Genomic DNA, 18,060 nt, shown 5'->3' with positions numbered 1-18,060 from the left:
TACGCAGAAAGTATAATGAATGGCACACTATATTTTGTTCTATTGTTTCCATCTATTTCCTCAACACTAACTGGCAGAATGGAAACATCATGGATTCATCAATTTTGTTTTATCTCTGTTTAATTTTGTTCCATCTCATCATACAACATCATCTGCACCACCTCATTCCCTCAGGGCATCAACATCCTCTACCCCTACGTGAAGAGGAGGAAACTGACGGTGAAGAAGGAGGACATCGTCACGCTGTTCTCCGAGGAGAACCCCTTCACCAAGAACTTCAGCGAGGGCATCAAGGAAGCACTCGACACCATGGGTGAGTGACTTTGTGCCCCTTTCACTGAGTGGTTCGAAGATGCGAACATTTTTTTTCCGTACACGGAAACGCTATGGGACATAATATTCACCGTGCATCGTGATTGTCAGCCAAGGCAGCCGGCGCCGCAGCATGGCGAGCATGGTTCAAAGAAAATGCAGTCAACTGTGGAGAGCAGGTACACGCGCAGAGAGTAGGCCCATAGCGTTTCCATGTACGGACAAAATATTCGCGGCCTGTGCATGTGGTGCACCTCTACTGCTCGGAGCACGGATATTTGTCCAGTTTTTTCCTTTTAGCATCATCAGAAGTACACTCTGCTGCCTCATAGAAAAACCCCATGGTGTAATGGATAGTTATATTCGGGAAATAAACAAACTAAAGTTGAAACAAATATATTTCTTTGGATCCAAAACAAAGCTTGTAAGTTCGCCTATAGAAAAGCACACACGCAAATCAATAACCGGATGTTACTGTCCCAGCCTGAGAGGTTTGATATCGGAGGTATCGAACGATATCACCTGATATCGCCTTGATATCGGCTAAAAATGCGATATGGAGAATTCAGCTGCAAGATGCATAATGGTTTGCCTCTTTAGAATAGTTAAATACCACGCATTTGAAGATAAACCATTGTGGCTTCAACTCATACGAGATGCACTTATTTAATCTCAGTCATTTTTTCATATCAATTTGATTGTCCATATCTTCCTGAATTTTTATATATTTTCTATTCATTCCACAAAGGTCAAGGGTCGGTCATTCTCACATACCAGCCTGAAAGTGAAGGGTGAGTTTCGTGTACTCTATTTTCATGTATTCATCTTTTCTCTCTTTCTGTCTTTTGGCACTCAACAATGTACTACACTCATTCTGTCAAGCAACTGTTATTAGTCATTGTGGGCCAACTAAAGGGCAGTTGCTATTTTTCACTAACCATTTCTCAGACGCTGCCAGCCACCCACTCAGCTGAGTTTCACCCTACCATTCACAGGAAGTGATGTAGCATCTGTTATATTATGTGCATGGCTCTCACACATAGGAACAATGCTTATTAAATGTCATGTCTGTACAATGAAGCACCCCCCCCCCCCCCATCCACCTAAAATTGGTTATGGAAGGGAAATGGCGTAATGACCATCCATGTGTACATTAACCCGTTGAAGATAGACTGTTTTCTACAACATGCATTGCCCATGTGTCCCATTTACAGGACTAGTCTTCAATGTGTTAATGCATGGTCTGGTTCTGGCTTGTAGTGTTTGAACCAGGGGCCTTCGGGCCTGACAGGCTACTACCCATGTTAACATGCCAGCATTACCAAAGAAGTTCCTATTCATATTCAACATTCTTCTTGTAGTGTTTGAGCTCTGTTGATATTCATTTGCTGTGACTAGTTGTGTTTCCCTGAGGATTGAATGTATAATCATTCTTTATTCATTGTGGATTGAAGATGCAGTGGTAGCTTTTCTTCATGACATATCTAGCAGAAGTCTAGGCATAAGAGAGTTTAAAGAAATATAATTCGTCTTTATTTTTGAGGGGAAAGTAACAGATCACTTTATTCCTCTTCAGCTACACCTGTCTACAGGTCAGTGTAAACCAAGACATGCTAGAAAATGTGATGAATTAAAAAAAAAAAAGACAACTATACAGATACTTGCACAATGACATTTACAAGTATGGTACAGTAACTTTCCAAAGACAATGTGCAGTCTTGCCATTCTGTAACTCAGTTCTTTAAATGATTTCCTTCTATATCCACAGGGATGGAAAACCGGAACCTCCTTTCATCATCGTGGGATGGCGCGGGAAGACCTCCCTGCGCTCATACGTTGCCAAGGGCGACAGGCAGCACATCCTGCGACTGGTCGGCGGACCGGTCAACGTGTCCAAAAATCCAAGGACTAGCAGTGCCGCGGAGTCGTCGGCGCAAACACCACAGGCCACAGCAGAGGACAATGGTGAAAAGTTGGATGGTGGTGCTGTGGGGGATGATGAAGATGGAGGAAATGATGAGCAGCAGGAGAAGGAGGAGGAGGAGGAGGCAGAGGGTGTCAGAGTAGTGAGCAAGATGCAAGAAGAGCCCATGGAAGAAGCAGATGAGATGTGCAGAACTGAAGATACACCAGCAGAATGAATGATGGATGAAGCAAGCGCAGTTGGAACCAAGTTGGACATGATGTGTCCAAGAGTTTCTGGAATCCAGGCAGTTGTCCGTCATCCCGGCAATTTCATTCAGAAGCAGAAGGGACTGGACATGAAATTAATGGTGGCAGTTTTTGCTCTGTCAGTGCTGAAGTGCATTCACTCAACCTGTGTGATTCCAAGTTTAGTTCTTTAGATGCTACCATTTGAATTCCAATGTTCTTTACAGTCTGTGCATCAGCAGATCAGATGAAAGCAATTTTGAGATGCTATTTAGTAATAGTTACAGTCAAAATGCAAGATGTTATGGTTGTAAAGCCTGTCAAGATATTGAGCTTAGAATCACCATGAAGTCTTGAACCCCTCTCAAAATATCAGACTTCCCCATGGAGTTTTACTTGGCTCAACCAATGCATTTAGTCCTGTATTAACCCGTTGGGGATGGACTGATTTTGCTATATCACACATTTCCCATAGACACCTGCCTGAGTATTCTCGGGACTCGTCTTCACCGGGTTAATATTGTGTTTTTCAAAGTTATTTTCTGAATAATTGTCATTATTTTGTACAGTTTAAGCTTCCTTTCTGATATTTGGTCATTATTTTCATGTCTTGTCCCTCAGTTAGGGCATATTAAATGGAGGTCCTGTGTGTGAGGTCCTGTGTGTGAGAGAGTCACAACTCATGCATGTAAAAAGATCCTGCTTCATTTACTCATCAAAAAGAGCAGGGTGCATAAACAAATTGAAATGGTCTCACCTCACATCAAACTGGACTCCATGGAAAGCCAGCTAGTGCAGCTAAATGTGGGCTATCCAGCCTTCTTCTTGGATGGAAAATTGAAAAAAAGAAACAGAGCAACAAAATATCAAGATCTTTTGAAGCTGTCAATTAAACATTATGACCATACATTTCAAAACTATAAAAAAAGAAAAGAAAAAGAAAGTGTTGACTCTAACATTCCCATTGGGCTGAAAATATGCAGTTTAGGTCAACAAGGTTAATTTGTGATTATCGGTATTCTCACATATATGTCTAATGCTTGGAAGCATAAAACACAGTATGAGTACGATGTCATTACAGTTTTGTTGAATTACATTTTTGTGTCTGGCTGATGTTTCGTGGATTTCCACCACTGAGGTGCTTGAGAATGTGCTTGAAAACCCTAGCCAAACTTGTTCCAATAATACAATCATCCTTTCTCTGAGGTTGCCAATGAGTTTTCACCCTCTCCTCTCTTTTCAACACATTGAAGAGACATTCAATGCCCCTTCAATTGACCCTTTGATTCAAAACTCTTTTTCTGAGAAGTTGTATTTCTACAGGTTGGGGTTTTCATCACATATTTGAATGTAATAGTAGCATCCCATTTTCATGAGTTGTCTATCATTTGAAAGCTTACTGTGTGTTCTTTCATAGTCTGTTAGACCCAAATTGAAAAATGCTTTCCGTAATTTTATGTGAGATATGTGATGCAAGGTCACATAGGCCTGAAGATTTTGAACGTGAATGTGAGGGAAAAGCACTGAATGTGAGGGAAAAGCACTACTTATGAAAGCAACTGTTCAAACGTGAGCCTTTCTTCCAGCACCATATGCCATGCAATCTAGTCTCAGTGAAATGAAAAAGACATCACAAGAGGGTAAATATAAAATTGTATTACTTTTTTTCGGGTTGTGCTGTTCAGTGGCAAGAAACTCTCTTGTGATGGTCTGATGTAATATTAGGGAATATCATTGTAGCGGACACCTGTTATAACGAAGTCCTCAGCACTGGCAGTTTTCTTTCGTTATATAGAAATTTCGTTATAACCGAACAAATAAAAAATAAAAGTATATAGAGTGGACAATGTTGAAGCCTCAATTTTTACTTCCTCGTAACCGGAATTTTGTTATAACTGTGTTTGTTATAATGGGAGTGTACTGTATTCAACCGTATGTACATGTAATATGTGAATCAAAAGGGACCCTTCTGCTCTCATGTCACTCACTTTCATACTGTGTGCAGTTTGCTTTATTGATGGACTACCTTTGCTGTAATGTGAAACATAACCCCCAACCTAATGGATTGCTTGAGCAGGCTTCAGGTGACGTACTGCAGCTCCTGTGGAGCCATGGTCCATCTTTTGTCATTCTGGTGGCTCAGTGGTAGTATGTCTGCTACGCAATCAAATAGCTTCTGGTTCGATTCCCATCGAGTCTTGCTCAGCAGTATTGTGTGAGATCATGCCTTTCCCTCTTGCTTACTTGACAGAATGCCAAAACACAGCAAAATATTATTCCTTGGAAGGACAAAAAAATGGATGTTTTTGGGGGTGAGAGAGAAAGGTCACAACCCATGCACATGTATAAAAGTTCCACTTCACTCCTTGCAAAGAGCAGGGTACACGTACTTATCCGGTGAAATGGTCTGCCCCAAATACACACAAGTAAATGGGCAACAGATGTTGACCCTTGGTAGTTGGCTATATGGCGCCATGGAAGTACAAAAAGATGTGCCATCTTAATTTCTTCTTGTGTCTCTAGAATCCACAAACTGTACAACTGTTTTTCATTTTATTCAAATATACGGTTGTATTTTCATCGCTCTTACCAGGCACCTTCTCTTTAGGATTTTAATAGTGAATGGTGAGGTACTCATAAAGGTAACACTTGATCCCTTCGGAAGTTTTGCAGCATGACTTCCATGGGCTTGAAAACGCTGAATTTCAAGCATTATTTCTCCTTTCTCCAGCAGGGGGTATATGTTGGAGTACATACAAGTAAGATGTACTATGTGTGGTAGATACAGGAACAAGCGAGGAGTGGTTTGTGTTTCTAGGGCCCCTAAAGGGGTAGAACCATGTATCTATCTCTTTTTCTATCTCTTTCCCCACTCCTTCCTTCTCCAGTCAAGCAGTGATACAGTCAATCTTGCCTAAGTCGAATCTATTTGGACTGAAGACATCGCTTCCACATAGAGAAAATTTGACTTATGAGGGGTGAAAATCAGTAGAATATAAAGAGAAGAGGACTTGAAAAGGCCTTCGACTTGGGTGACTATTTTACCATGGCAAGACTGACTTAAGCAAGGTTGATTGTATATAAAGTAAAATGCTTTCATTGCCTTGCATACTTTTGTTTGTTTTCACTTTAATGTGTCCAGATTTTTTTCTTTGATTAATCACAATCTGTCATAATAAAATCAAACTGTCGAGAAGACCAGTATGACCAGCCTAGGTCATTTAGCGAATAAGGTAAAGGTATCTGTTTCCAGTGTTCATGATATGAATCGAGACATAGAGGCATGGTTATGTCAAATTAGTGCACAGATAATGTATCTCAGAGACCTTTTGCAGTTTGACTTGGAGGCCTGAGCCAAATATCTAATTATCCTGTGAATTTTGACCATGAAAGAAGCAAATATTTTCACATATCGTAATTCAACCAAAACATCTTGTAATACATTGTTGGGACTAATCAAATCTTTAAACGGTACTTATTGGTATATGTTCGCCATTCTTCTATTTTTTTCCATGGTGTGTAAGATGAATGCTAATGTTTGCATCATGTACAACAATAATAAAGTGCAGATCTAAGACATTAAAAAATGTTATCTGTGTATGAAATATTTTTGTTATTACATGTAGTATCACATATTTAATTCATGCCAGTGCAGCCACAGAGATATTGTGACACTCTTTTTAGAGGCTACTCCCTGTAAGATGTTAATGTCACATGATAACTGGACAGTGACCCTTCAAAAACTTCAGGGCATTGGATTTTAGTTGTTTGTTTTATTTTTATGACAGATTGTCGGTTAAAGGGGAGGTTGTCAGTCAAAGGGGAGGTATTGTTTTGTCAAATTATCAGACATGGGAATCATATTTAACTTCACTTTGTTAAAAAAAAAAGAAGAAAAAAAAAAAGAACCAACAACTCTTAGATACTGGCTTGTCAATATGGGAAACATGGTGGAAAAAATGAATAAATTAATGACCCAGAAACACATCGAATAGAAAACAAAGTATCCAAATATCCACTAAAGGAAACATGTAGAAAGGGAATGTTCAATAGATGACTTCACCCCCAGGTAACACATCCTTGTATTGAAGAGATAATATGTACTGCAGTTGATTGTCCATCATGGTTTGACCATAGCTCAAAAGAGAAGGGGAAAAATCCATATATTTTATACAGTGCACTCCCGTTATAACGAACACGGTTATAACGAAATTCCGGTTACAACGAAATAAAATTTAGGGCCGCAACATTATCAACTCTATGTATTTTTATTGTTTATTCATTCGGTTATAACGAAATTTCGTTATAACGAAAGAAAACTGCCGGTCCCGAGGACTTCATTATAACGGGAGTCCACTGTATGATTTCACATACCTCTATGTACAGAAGAGAAATACATGTATCAACACTTCAAACATTTTTTCTTTTCTTTTTTTCTTTTTTAAATGAAAGAAACCAATGTGTATGTTATAAAAATTATGCAAGTACACATTGACATGCTGCAGTGTAGGTAGTGACTGAGCAAACAATGCATTTCAAAGCTTTTCTTGTGTTCTGGTGAGGGAGTGTCCATACTGCACATTACCTACAGTTGATCATTTGCCCAACTTAGAAAGGATGGTATGTTGTAAATAATGCCAATTCATGTCATTTAAACTCATCACTTTTGTGTTGAAACTGGAAAAAAACATGTTGCAAATGAAAGGTCTAGAGTCTGAGAGTGAGTGGTGTTCAAGAAAGCAAAAGTGAACAAGTTTTTGTGTGCATACTTGTGTATTGAAGCTTGATGGTGTGTGGATGACTTGATTTCAAATCACTTGAAACAGCACTGCATGATTGAAATAAGAGTTCTGTTCTTTGAGTTGTTATGAGTATGTGACTGCATCTGTAAGATTTTGATAAAAGTACATGTATGATTAAAATTCCCTGACTCTTAAGCAGTCCAGTAATTAACCCCAGGGTGCCACAACCAGTAATGTATATGTGTTGGGGTCGCTGGTGCGGTTTTGAGTGATATGTAATTCTTGGTATCGCCAATGTGCAGAAAACTTCTGCACACGCTAAAAATCCCTGTCACAAATGTACTGTGGGATTCCTAGGTGCCATTGTCGCTTCAAGTTGTCTTGCGTGTGTCTTAGCTCCCATAACCAAGGAACAAAACTTCACAAAGCACCAATGGGCCAGTGGTCTCTTTCCCAACCTCCCTGGTTCCACAATCACATCTACATCTTTGATGGAGCAGGTCATTGCCTTTGAATTTCCCACTGAAATCTACTTTATGAGAATCTTCGTAACTCCTTTATTTTTGTCATTGTCAACTTATCTTCTACAATGTACTTTTGTGGAGGCGGGGGGGGGGGGGGGTGGAGGGGGGTCAGCCATAGCAACCTCACATAATAAGAGTGCTGAATACATGTAATTCAAGCTCTACACTGATTTTGAAGGTTCCATGACACTTGCTCCTACGACAAATGCTCCGATGAAATATCTGCACGCTAAACCAAACATAAATTCTATCCACAAACAACCCTAACACTAATCCTCACATCAAACTAAACCTAAAATCCTTATCACAACCCTAACCATAAGTCCTAAGTTGAGAAAATAAGACTGAAGCAATTGTCGTGGGAGCAAACGTCACCGATTCTGTAATGGAAATTAGGAATATTTTTTAGAGCACTCTGTATTTTATTGAAAATCAAACTTGAGCAAATACAGCTGTACATTGTACATGTATTTATAATGTATAGTATGTGCAATCCAACTGGAGACCTGTGCGGCAATTACATCCCCTCATCTCATTTGCATATGTGATGGTGATCACTGGCAATGTTTTCAAAACATTCTTCTTTTTTTTTCAATTTTCAGGAAGCTTTCATTCATCCAAACTGCTGAGTGTACTCATTTGTACTAGAGTAATCATCCCCATTTGCAGTAGGGTGCCTATTTGCGGGAGGGGCAGTTTCATTCATCAATGCAACAGTTTTAAGTGCATCAAGTGTACTTGTCCCACCTCGGAACAAGAGTTCCTTGCAAAGTATTATGTGAAGTGAGAGTGCTCTTGCACTGATGGGGCCTTTTCATCAGTGAATGAGATGCCCCCTGCTGCAAATGGACACCCTGTCACAAAACAGGAATAATTACTCCGTTAGGTGACAGTCGCCTTTTATGTGGAGCTTTGCCTAAACCATCTGGCATGCCAAGAAAATGAAGTGAGTAAACTTCACCCGTTGAAGGCGAGTCCTGAGAATACTCGGGCAAGTGTCTATGGGAAATGCATGTTGTAGCAAAATCTGTCCTAGACAGGTTAAAGGACAAGTTCACCTTCATATACCCAAGGATTGAGTGAATCCAGCAATATTAGTACAGTTTACTCCCATTATAATAGACATGGTTATAACGAAATCCCGGTTGCAACGAAGCAAAAATTCAGGCCGCAGCATGATCCAGTCTTTTTGTTATTTTATTGTTCCAATGAAATTTTGATATGAATAACAAAAGAAAACTGCCGTTCCCAAGGACTTCGTTATAATGGGAGTCCACTGTAGAACACATCATGGAAAGTTCGAGGAAAATTGGGCAATCTGTTCAAAACTTATGGATTTTTAAAGTTTCTGCAGTCACTGCTGGATGAGAAGACTACTATTGTATAATGTAAGATGTCACATGCGTAGAACAATTACGACTAAAAAATAAAGAGACTTGCACAAAATTTCCTACTTTAAAAAAAGTACACATTCCCTCAACTCACTACTGACATACAGGTATGTAAAGGGTAATATAATTCCCTGTGCCTTCTGAAAGAGGCAAGTCGAGTGCTCTATTATCATGCAAAAACAGTGAAATACAGTAATGTTGAATTTTCTTTAGATTTTCCATATATCGTTCTATGCAAGTGACATCACAAGCTGTATGTACACTGTACATGTAGTTGTCTTTTCATTGAAGCAATGGCAGCCCTGAAACTTCAAAAATTTCTAACTTTTGAATGGATTGTCCAATTTTCTTCAAACTTTCCTTGATGCATTCTATTGATATTGCTGCATTCACTTAATCCTTATGTACTGTATATGAAAGTGGACTTGGCCTTTCTATACAGATTGCAAAGCTGAAGCCTTGTACAGTCTGTTGTATGAATGTGAGTACATGTATATAAACATTTTGGACATTGTTACTACAGTATGTACATGTATTCTACGATTCACACCTGGAGAAATAAAAATGTACATGTAGATCATGCACACTGTACCAAATACAATTGTACACTGTACATTTTGTTTTGTGTTGTATGGGTGTTGGCCGAGTGGTGTTTTGGGCGGAACAAGTTCACAGCTCATCAACTTTTGCTTAACTACAGTCGAAATTGCCCAAGTCGAATCTACTGTATTTGGACCTAAGAAACAGCTTTGACTGAGAGAAAAATTGACTTATGAGGAATTAAAATCTACAGAATATAAAGAGAAGAGGACTTGAAAAGACCTTCCACTTAAACAGGGCAATAATTCGACTTGTGCTAGTTCGACTTAGGGTTTACTGTAAGTCCATGAACAATTATTCAAGTCTTATAAATCACCAGATTAATCATTACACATCTACACATACAAACTGTACACGTATAACACACAAATGCATGCACGCAACATCTACTCGCATAACACATGCACACAACAACATGCAAGCAATTCGCTATATGAATAATAAAGCATTGAATGCAATAATCTAGGATTGGATTTCTTTTTTTTTAATTTTAAACCAGTATTCTTTTTTTTTTTCTTCTTTTTAGTTCACACATACAATCCACTTCACAACAGAAAGTGCTTATGAAAATATGAACAAGCACTTGATGTCCACCTCAACAGTCAGCATGTTTGGTGCCTTCCAATGCTGCTAGTTAAAAGCCAAACTTCAAGGTGAGACACTTTCCAACCATTTCTACAACAATCTCACTGGAACTTTTGGGTTGAGGATAGTGTGCTGTTGCAAGATCAGAAGGGGCATTTTATTGAAACCAAACATCTGGAGTCAGAACTAGTTGGTACATCACTTACTTCTTGCAATTGTCATTTGTAAAAGGGTAACATTGAGCACTAGAATGTCATGGTAAATATGATTTGATAGATATATCAAAATCTAAATCACTTTCCCATTATTCACACATGAATACTTTATATAAATACCTTTGAAAATGTAGCATCATTTTGTCGCTAGTTCTTTTTTTTCTCTCTCCCTGCTTGCAAACAAAGTGGAGTCCGACCACAGCTGCCAGACAGTAACCTGGCTAGGTCTACACAATATCCCGTAAATTTAGGTGGAACTGACATTTCCACATGTAGCATAATCATAATTCTGCAATACAGACAAAAGTGGCGTCATATGAACATACATATCTGCTATTTTCTTTGTGCATCCATGAATCTTATCTATGAGCACGCACAATCAGTACCAAGCATACAAGGGATCCATGAACTACAGTAATCAAGAACAGAATTGCCCAAATCAAAAACCTCTCTTCATCTTGTCCCCCCACACCTGAATTTATTCATATATGGGCCAGCCAATTTTCTTCACTGAACTAAACAATAGATTGGCATTCTGTACAGTGTCACAGCGACATATTCCCCAAGATCTGGACAATTCTGCTCAAGGGTGTTCTCAATAAAACCCACGGATGGACAATCCTCAATTATACCAAGAACTTCTTCAGTTCGTCGTACAGGACCAGGACGAGGGCACCACCGGTGCCACGGAGGACGTTGGAGAAAGCACCCTTGAAGAAGGCTCCACCTCCTTCTTGTGCAGCGATCTTCCTCCAGCAGTCGATGGTGCTCTTGTACATGACCTCGCCACCCTTGCGGCCGGACTGCATCATCATGCGACGACGGACAGTGTCGAAGGGGTAGGAGATGATGCCGGAGCAAGTGGTCACCGTCTGGGCCACCATCCACGAGATGAAGATGTTTCTGCTGTACTTGTCAGGGAGCATGCCCTTGGCTGTGTCGTAGAAGCCGAAGTAGGCAGCACGGTAGATGATGATACCCTGCACAGACACGCCAAAGCCACGGTAGAGGCCAAGCATGCCATCGGACTTGAAGATCTTTGTCAGGCAGTCGCCCAAGCCCTGGAACTCCCTCTCAGCAGTACCTTTGCCAATGTCAGCAGCAAGACGAGTACGGGCGAAGTCAAGGGGATACACAAAGCAAAGCGATGTGGCTCCTGCTGCACCACCAGAGGCCAGGTTACCCGCAAAGTAGCGCCAGAACTGCTTCCTCTTGTCAACTCCATCCAGGAACAACCTCTTGTACTTGTCTTTGAAGGCAAAGTTCAGTGCCTATTATAATAAAAATTAAAATAGCAGACAAAAATTCAATGTCGTGGCTCACTAGACAGTTATCATTCTGCCAATCATTTTTTTTTTTTTATTGGTTATTTGTTATTTCTTAGTTTAAGATACTCTACAGGAAGGTATGTGTGGGCAAAGTGACGATTCATGGTCCATAAGTTTGGGTCTTCCATTGGTTGCTATTAATAACACAGAAATGATGATGGTTTTGTTAAAGAGAGAGAGGGAGGGAGAGAGAGAGAGAGAGAGAAGAAAAATAAGAAATTTTCCTCAGAAATTAGGCATGATGTCATACCCCTCTTTAGCACCAGGAAATAAAGTCTCCAGAATCTTCGTACAGAGGGGTATAAAATAACATGCTAATCAAATTTTAGTGATAGCTTTACTTTGGTTATAAAAAAAAAAAAAAAAAAAAAAAAAAAAAAAAAAAAAAAAAAAAATCCATTTCATAGATAGTGTGAAGGCTGGCACTGCAGACACTATGAACAGCAGTACTGTTTTGAATATGCCTTTCCATTCACTGTAATATCTTGAGGAAAAAGCAGGGAGTTGTTGCTTTTGTTTGTTCAGTACCACTCAATGAAAGGTACAGAGTACTATGCCAACAAGTTAAAATCAAGAGATTGTACCAGCTATTAGAGATACCCATTCATCGCCATTCACTAGGTAAACAGTCAAATCTTGCAACAACCGTAATTTCACGGAGCAGTTGCTTAATATTGTGCTGATTTGCTTTCAATTATTTATCTTTCACAACTGCAGTACCATTCCTTGCATATTATGGAGGTCCATAAGGCTGGCTGGATAGGCTTTCCAGCTGAAGTGATGGTTAAAATACACATACCTGTGTGGGGAAGTATCGGATGACATTTGCCAAGTTGCCACGCCATAATGAGAAGAATCCCTGCTCTCTTGTAACACGGACAAAGCAGTCGACGATGCCTTTGTACTGCTGGTCTTTTGTGATTTGTTTTGATGCATGTTGTACCTGTTGTAAGGGAAAGGGGTGGGGGCACAAAACATTATTTTCATTTTCAAACATGGCATGACATAGATAACAAGAGTTCACATTGCAAACTAGATTTATAATGACCAATATACATGAGCAAATGTAAAACTTGGTTAGGTTCTTTACAGTCCTTGTTGTCCTTGAAACTGCTGATAGCATATGTAAACAAAAATTGCTAATAACTGGTTTTGCCATCATACTTGTCTTCTTCCATTCCTTCATAAAAGCCACACTCATACTTTCATATTTAGTACATAATTACACAAAACATGTTCAAACATGCACTGTAAATCCATTTTCTAAGGACATCCTCTACAAGGGATAAAAAGGCCTGAAGGGAACAGCAGTAACATTACTATAATTTTTATCTTTAACCCATTAAGGGCTGATTTTGCTTTAACACACATTTCCCATCGACCCTTGCCCGAGTATACTCGGGACTTGTCATCAACAGGTTAAAGATATCAGTTCATGGCAACAAAAGTGTCATTCATGTACAAAAATATCCCAGAACAGAAGTGTGATCAGAATATATACATCGTAGCATGTTCACACCACTGAAGATGTAGTGTGCTATCTAGCTAATTTGTTTCTTGTTTACTATTTCTGGAATATCACTAAATAATGTATTGTGGGGTGTTGAAAGTGCAGAGTACATATATTTTTCTCATGAATTATCATAGAACTGGGCTATATTGGTGGATATCATTGTATGGAGATTTCAAAATATAATTGGCCCATACAGTAATCAGAAGCAGAGGAATGCTGGACTTGGAAAAGAAGACATCTACGTACATGTTGACTTACATGGTTTCTCCCACCCTCTGCATAAGGGGCTCTACACATGATGCGAGTCCCTTAGCTTTGTACAGGATGTTGATGGTTTTACCCAACAATGAGTCATATACCAGCTTCCTTATGTCTAACCACATAACTTATGAACCTGATTATATTAGTCAATTACATACTCCCTTTTTTTTTGGGGGGGGGGGGGGTTGAGGAAAAAAAAAAAACCTTCACAAATCTGTATTACAAGAATGAGTCACGTTGCATAGTGTAAATCATATCAAAATCCAAATATGCACATGAATTCTTGTACATATTCTGTATTTTATGCAGACATAATCACCTGATCATATTTTTGACTTTACGTACTTAGTACAGGATTAAATTTTTACAATCAGAAATATGCCGAGCTAAAATGGAGTTTAGAACACGAGTTGGTTGCACATTGGTTGCTGTTAGGCACGTCACTATTGTCACCATAAACCCCTACTTAAACGAAAATATTCATCAGATTTCTGGCAATTTATCTAGATAGACCTATTAATATGATTCTATGGTACAATCCATAGTATTCTACTGCTACAATTGTACTGCTGCTAATAACCCAATTTGAAACAGAAGATACATGTATGTCTGGTACAATGATTTGGATTTTGAATTGAAAGTAGACCCAACATTAATCCATCCCATCACTTTCCAAGTTCAATTCCCATAGCTCAAGATCCTTTTTAGCAAGTTTTGGTGATATTGCCAAATCGATACTCTTGGCTCTACACCAACATAAAATTGTACATGAAAACACTGTCCCATGTTGCATGGACCAGGGTTATTCAAAGGCAGATCTCGTCAGCAAGCTGCTTATCTGCTTCAGCCCGAAGTAAAGTATGGTCTCGAAGGTCATGGCAAACTGGCGCTTTCTGGCACTAGTGCACACGTCCATTATTTAAATTCGGCTCTGTATTGCACAGCACGCTATGACAAGGGTGGATTGATATTATTTTCTGTAATGTAATCTGATCACATCACTTGAACAATAAAGTTTCAATAACACAGATTTTATATGTACAGTACACTTGAACTTATCATAACTGGCAGTGGGTCTGTGGGCAAAGGAAAGTTGTAAAATGTCATCAGTGTTCATCATTGCCAAGCCAATTTATACTACTTTTTTGTATCAATTTTGTGAAATTACATACAGGTCTATTTATCTCACAAAGGCAGCAGAGAGCAGTCTCCAAATCTAATTTTAATTAAATTTGAGTACTTTTTTTTTCCAGCCATTTAAACCAACATTTGTTTGTTTTTGTTTTTTTTTGTTGTTGTTGTTTTACCAGTCAAGCACACAACACATTTCAAATTCTTCACACAAAACTGGAGCTTGAAAGCAAAGGAAGGATTTTGGCAAATTTCCCCACAGTGCCTGTCAGCAGCAGCAACTAACTTTTTGCCAGAGCGCTGGGTCAGAGCAGCTGTGCATGCCCGGACTACAAAACTCTATAGACTGCTAGAGCTCTACAACTGAAAGCAGCGTCAAACATGCCAATCTAGATAGATTTTTATGCCCCTCTCTCAGTGAATGAAGAAAATGGGGACAATAAGGGAGTTGAAATGTTTTTCAAACAGATTTTTTTTTTTTTTTTTAAGTTGAATAAGAGTGTTAAGAAAACAGAACCGTTCCTTTTCCCGCTGAGCACGCTAAGCTAGCCAGCAGTCTGTTAGTGTTAGAGTGACTGCAAACGATTGTGAACTGCCACCCAAGGGGAAAAATCAATATGTTCACTTTCATATGATGCAGTAAGCAGTAGCCTACATTATGTAGCAGGTAAACGAATTGAGAGCCTAATACAAAAAGAGCACGCCGGCAGGTCCAAACCTAACCAATGCCAGATAACATGGAAATGGAGTGTCTCGCTAGATCCACTCGAGCGTGGCAAGACCGTGGTCTACGCGTACAACGTAGTAGGCCTATGTCCGTTGATTCTTCTGTGTGTTCTGCAACACGCGCAGAAGAGCACTGCTGGGCAGGGGATTCCGAGGCGAAGTGGCGAATCCACACCACAGATTCCATGAATACAGGACACAGGTCCATCAGATTTCAAAATGTAATATTTTGTGATGCGGGGTAATGAATGTAGCGGCATTCACGAGTGTTACAAGACCGGTCTTTTGCACTATAAAGTGAGCACAAATGTTTAACCACGTGAACGTTTCTGCGACAGTCCAAAAGGCCGGTTTATCTCGCATGCTGCAGATCGCACGCATGCTCACACACAGTCATACCACATTCTGCGTGCACTACTGGCGAAGGGACACTAATGTCAGAGGGGACACCGTAAGTTGTGAGTCCCATATTTCAGAAAAAACCTCAAAAAGTTACTTAATATTACCTGCAAAAGAAGCTTCACTCTTTCGATGGGTGCTACTGCAGTTTTTGAAATTGCTGCGGCGATTCCACCGGCGGCAAGATCTTTTGCAAAAGACGTGACAACTTCTCGGTTGATGGCCATGGTCCTTGCTGCTGCACGAGAGGAAGGGAGGAAAATGCCGGTAGATGGCGTTTACGTCACTGATTCTTCACATTCGTCTGGCATGTCATACATCCGCGTAACGAATGTAGTATTTAGTGCGAATGACATTTTTGAATTATTGTGTCTTGGTACTTCATTAAATACTGATTGATACGATGTAATTTGCATAATAATGTATGATTTACAGCTATTACACACTTTTTTAATCCTTGAATCTGCGATACATTTCTCAATATCTAAATCATTCCGCGAGTAAGTCGTCATGTCAGAGGTTACATCCAGCAGACTACTGCGCGTGCGCAATCCCGACGTCGTACTCTGACTCAGTTTCCGTTCATCAAGACAAAGTTATCCGCAACTCTTAGTGAGAAGTACAGTGTTGGCGTCATGACACATACTGAACTGGTAGCGCGCACTGGTACGTATCGGCGAAACGAGAGGATAGGTGACCCGGAAGAGCAATCGTCACTCCCAAACCACGGCATCTTCAAAATAATTTGATGCACAATAGGCCTACTCTTTTTTCGGTCACATGAAAAATGGATGTCAGTGTGTGATTAAAAACAAATATACAAGGAAAAATGTTAATTATGGTCATATTCTGAGCCATTTATAAGATAATCTTTATCTTTACAAAAGCAATTCCAATCGAACCAGTATAAAGTTAGTTGGCCTACTGAGTACCTTTTACCTTGTGTTCGTCACTTCCGAACGGTCCTCTGAGAACTATAACTATAGGCCTATAGTTAGTCTGAAAAGGAAAAGTCAAATTTTCTAAGCACAACAATGAAAGGAAATTGTAAACTTGCAACATGAATGTGGAAGTGATGAATTGATAATGTCATTGCCTCACAACTTTCAATTACAGTACTGTTTGTAGCTGCATGGCATTTTGAAATTTCTATCTGTTTTTCGTTCAAACATAGCCCTAATTGCTCCCCAGTCTTATATCCTGATATAGGCCCTACCTGACTGATCACTATTTGGGAAGATAATCATCCAGGAGTGTTTTCATACTTTTGTAGCAGGAAGTGGAATTTGCGTCATTTTTTTTTTTTTTTTTGCACACAAGCAATGAAAAATTATGACGTGATGACATCATCAGCTCACCCACTTAAACCTATTCATGAACGTTTTTGCAAAAGTAAGCAAATCTTTGAAATTACATAAGTCCTTTTTAATACGGTTTCAAAGAAATGTTTATTGATGTGCAAATCGTATTTCATTCTTTCTTTTCAGACTAACTTCCCACTGGATTCCCCTTGAATCAGGGAGTACATGGGATTTATCTTTACAAAATGTATCATAATTATGATTTGATATGTGGGTCCTATTTTGATACGACATGGTTTACTTGGCAACGAAACAGCTGACAGCCAGTGAATCATAACTACCATTTATGAGTTTTTTAAACCCTTGTCAAGAAAATAGAAAGTTCAATATAATCTTCACTTTTCTAGCACTTGACATACCCCTTCCAGAAAGAATAGAGGGAAAACACCCTTAGCATTACACAAGTCAAAGGACTCTGTATTTTCATTAAAAAATGGTCATTAAAAATGAAATTATGTGGAATTCTCTTTCCATTTTCTTTTCATCGCTTTCCATACGTGACGTCACGAACTGTTGAAGTCTTCTCATCTAGCAATGGCTGCACCATAACTTTAGAATGGATTGTCCGATTCTCGTCAAGCTTTCTGATGTGTTCTACTAATATTGTTGCGTTCATCCAATGCACATGACCTCTGGTGTAGTTTGGCTTCAATCCCCTTTGAGTTACGAATTACACAGACACTTATCTCGTAATATAGGCCTGCATGCATCGCGTCATCTCACATTCAAATTTGCACCCGCCGAATCAGCATCCGGTCGTTAATCGAGCTCTCCTATGCGGAAGCTTGTACAAGAGACATCGAGAAGATGAGATAATTCCT

At 39.4% G+C, this 18,060-nt stretch overlaps 2 protein-coding genes across 2 annotated transcripts in view; one reads left to right on the top strand and one right to left on the bottom strand.

The window, feature by feature from the left end:
- The window catches only part of LOC140232838 (RNA cytosine-C(5)-methyltransferase NSUN2-like), a 38,548-nt gene extending 36,095 nt beyond the window's left edge, over positions 1-2,453 (top strand). The window contains exons 17-19 of the mRNA XM_072312953.1: positions 175-313; positions 1,061-1,103; positions 2,081-2,453. Of these exons, the coding sequence (XP_072169054.1) occupies positions 175-313; positions 1,061-1,103; positions 2,081-2,453 (555 nt within the window). The remainder of the gene's footprint in view (positions 1-174; positions 314-1,060; positions 1,104-2,080) is intronic.
- A 7,730-nt stretch (positions 2,454-10,183) lies between these two features.
- Positions 10,184-16,144, bottom strand: LOC140233482 (ADP/ATP translocase 3-like). The gene is made up of 3 exons (XM_072313600.1): positions 15,986-16,144; positions 12,648-12,791; positions 10,184-11,791 (listed from the first exon to the last, which is right to left on the bottom strand). The coding sequence occupies exons 1-3, from the start codon at positions 16,103-16,105 to the stop codon at positions 11,147-11,149; spliced, it is 909 nt and encodes a 302-aa protein (XP_072169701.1). The 5' UTR covers positions 16,106-16,144; the 3' UTR covers positions 10,184-11,146.
- Between the last annotated feature and the right edge of the window lie 1,916 nt (positions 16,145-18,060).

Source organism: Diadema setosum, chromosome 9, assembly GCF_964275005.1.
Source record: "Diadema setosum chromosome 9, eeDiaSeto1, whole genome shotgun sequence".
NCBI lineage: Eukaryota > Metazoa > Echinodermata > Echinoidea > Diadematoida > Diadematidae > Diadema > Diadema setosum.
This window is presented reverse-complemented; position numbering and strand designations above follow the sequence as displayed.

Excerpts from the sequence above, each read along its gene's own strand:
- LOC140233482 (XM_072313600.1), bottom strand. The coding sequence starts at position 16,105 with ATGGCCATCAACCGAGAAGTTGTCACGTCTTTTGCAAAAGATCTTGCC. Across the intron at positions 12,792-15,985 it reads GAGTGAAGCTTCTTTTGCAG|GTACAACATGCATCAAAACA; the intron begins GTAATATTAAGT and ends CCCTTACAACAG. Across the intron at positions 11,792-12,647 it reads TCCGATACTTCCCCACACAG|GCACTGAACTTTGCCTTCAA; the intron begins GTATGTGTATTT and ends TTATTATAATAG.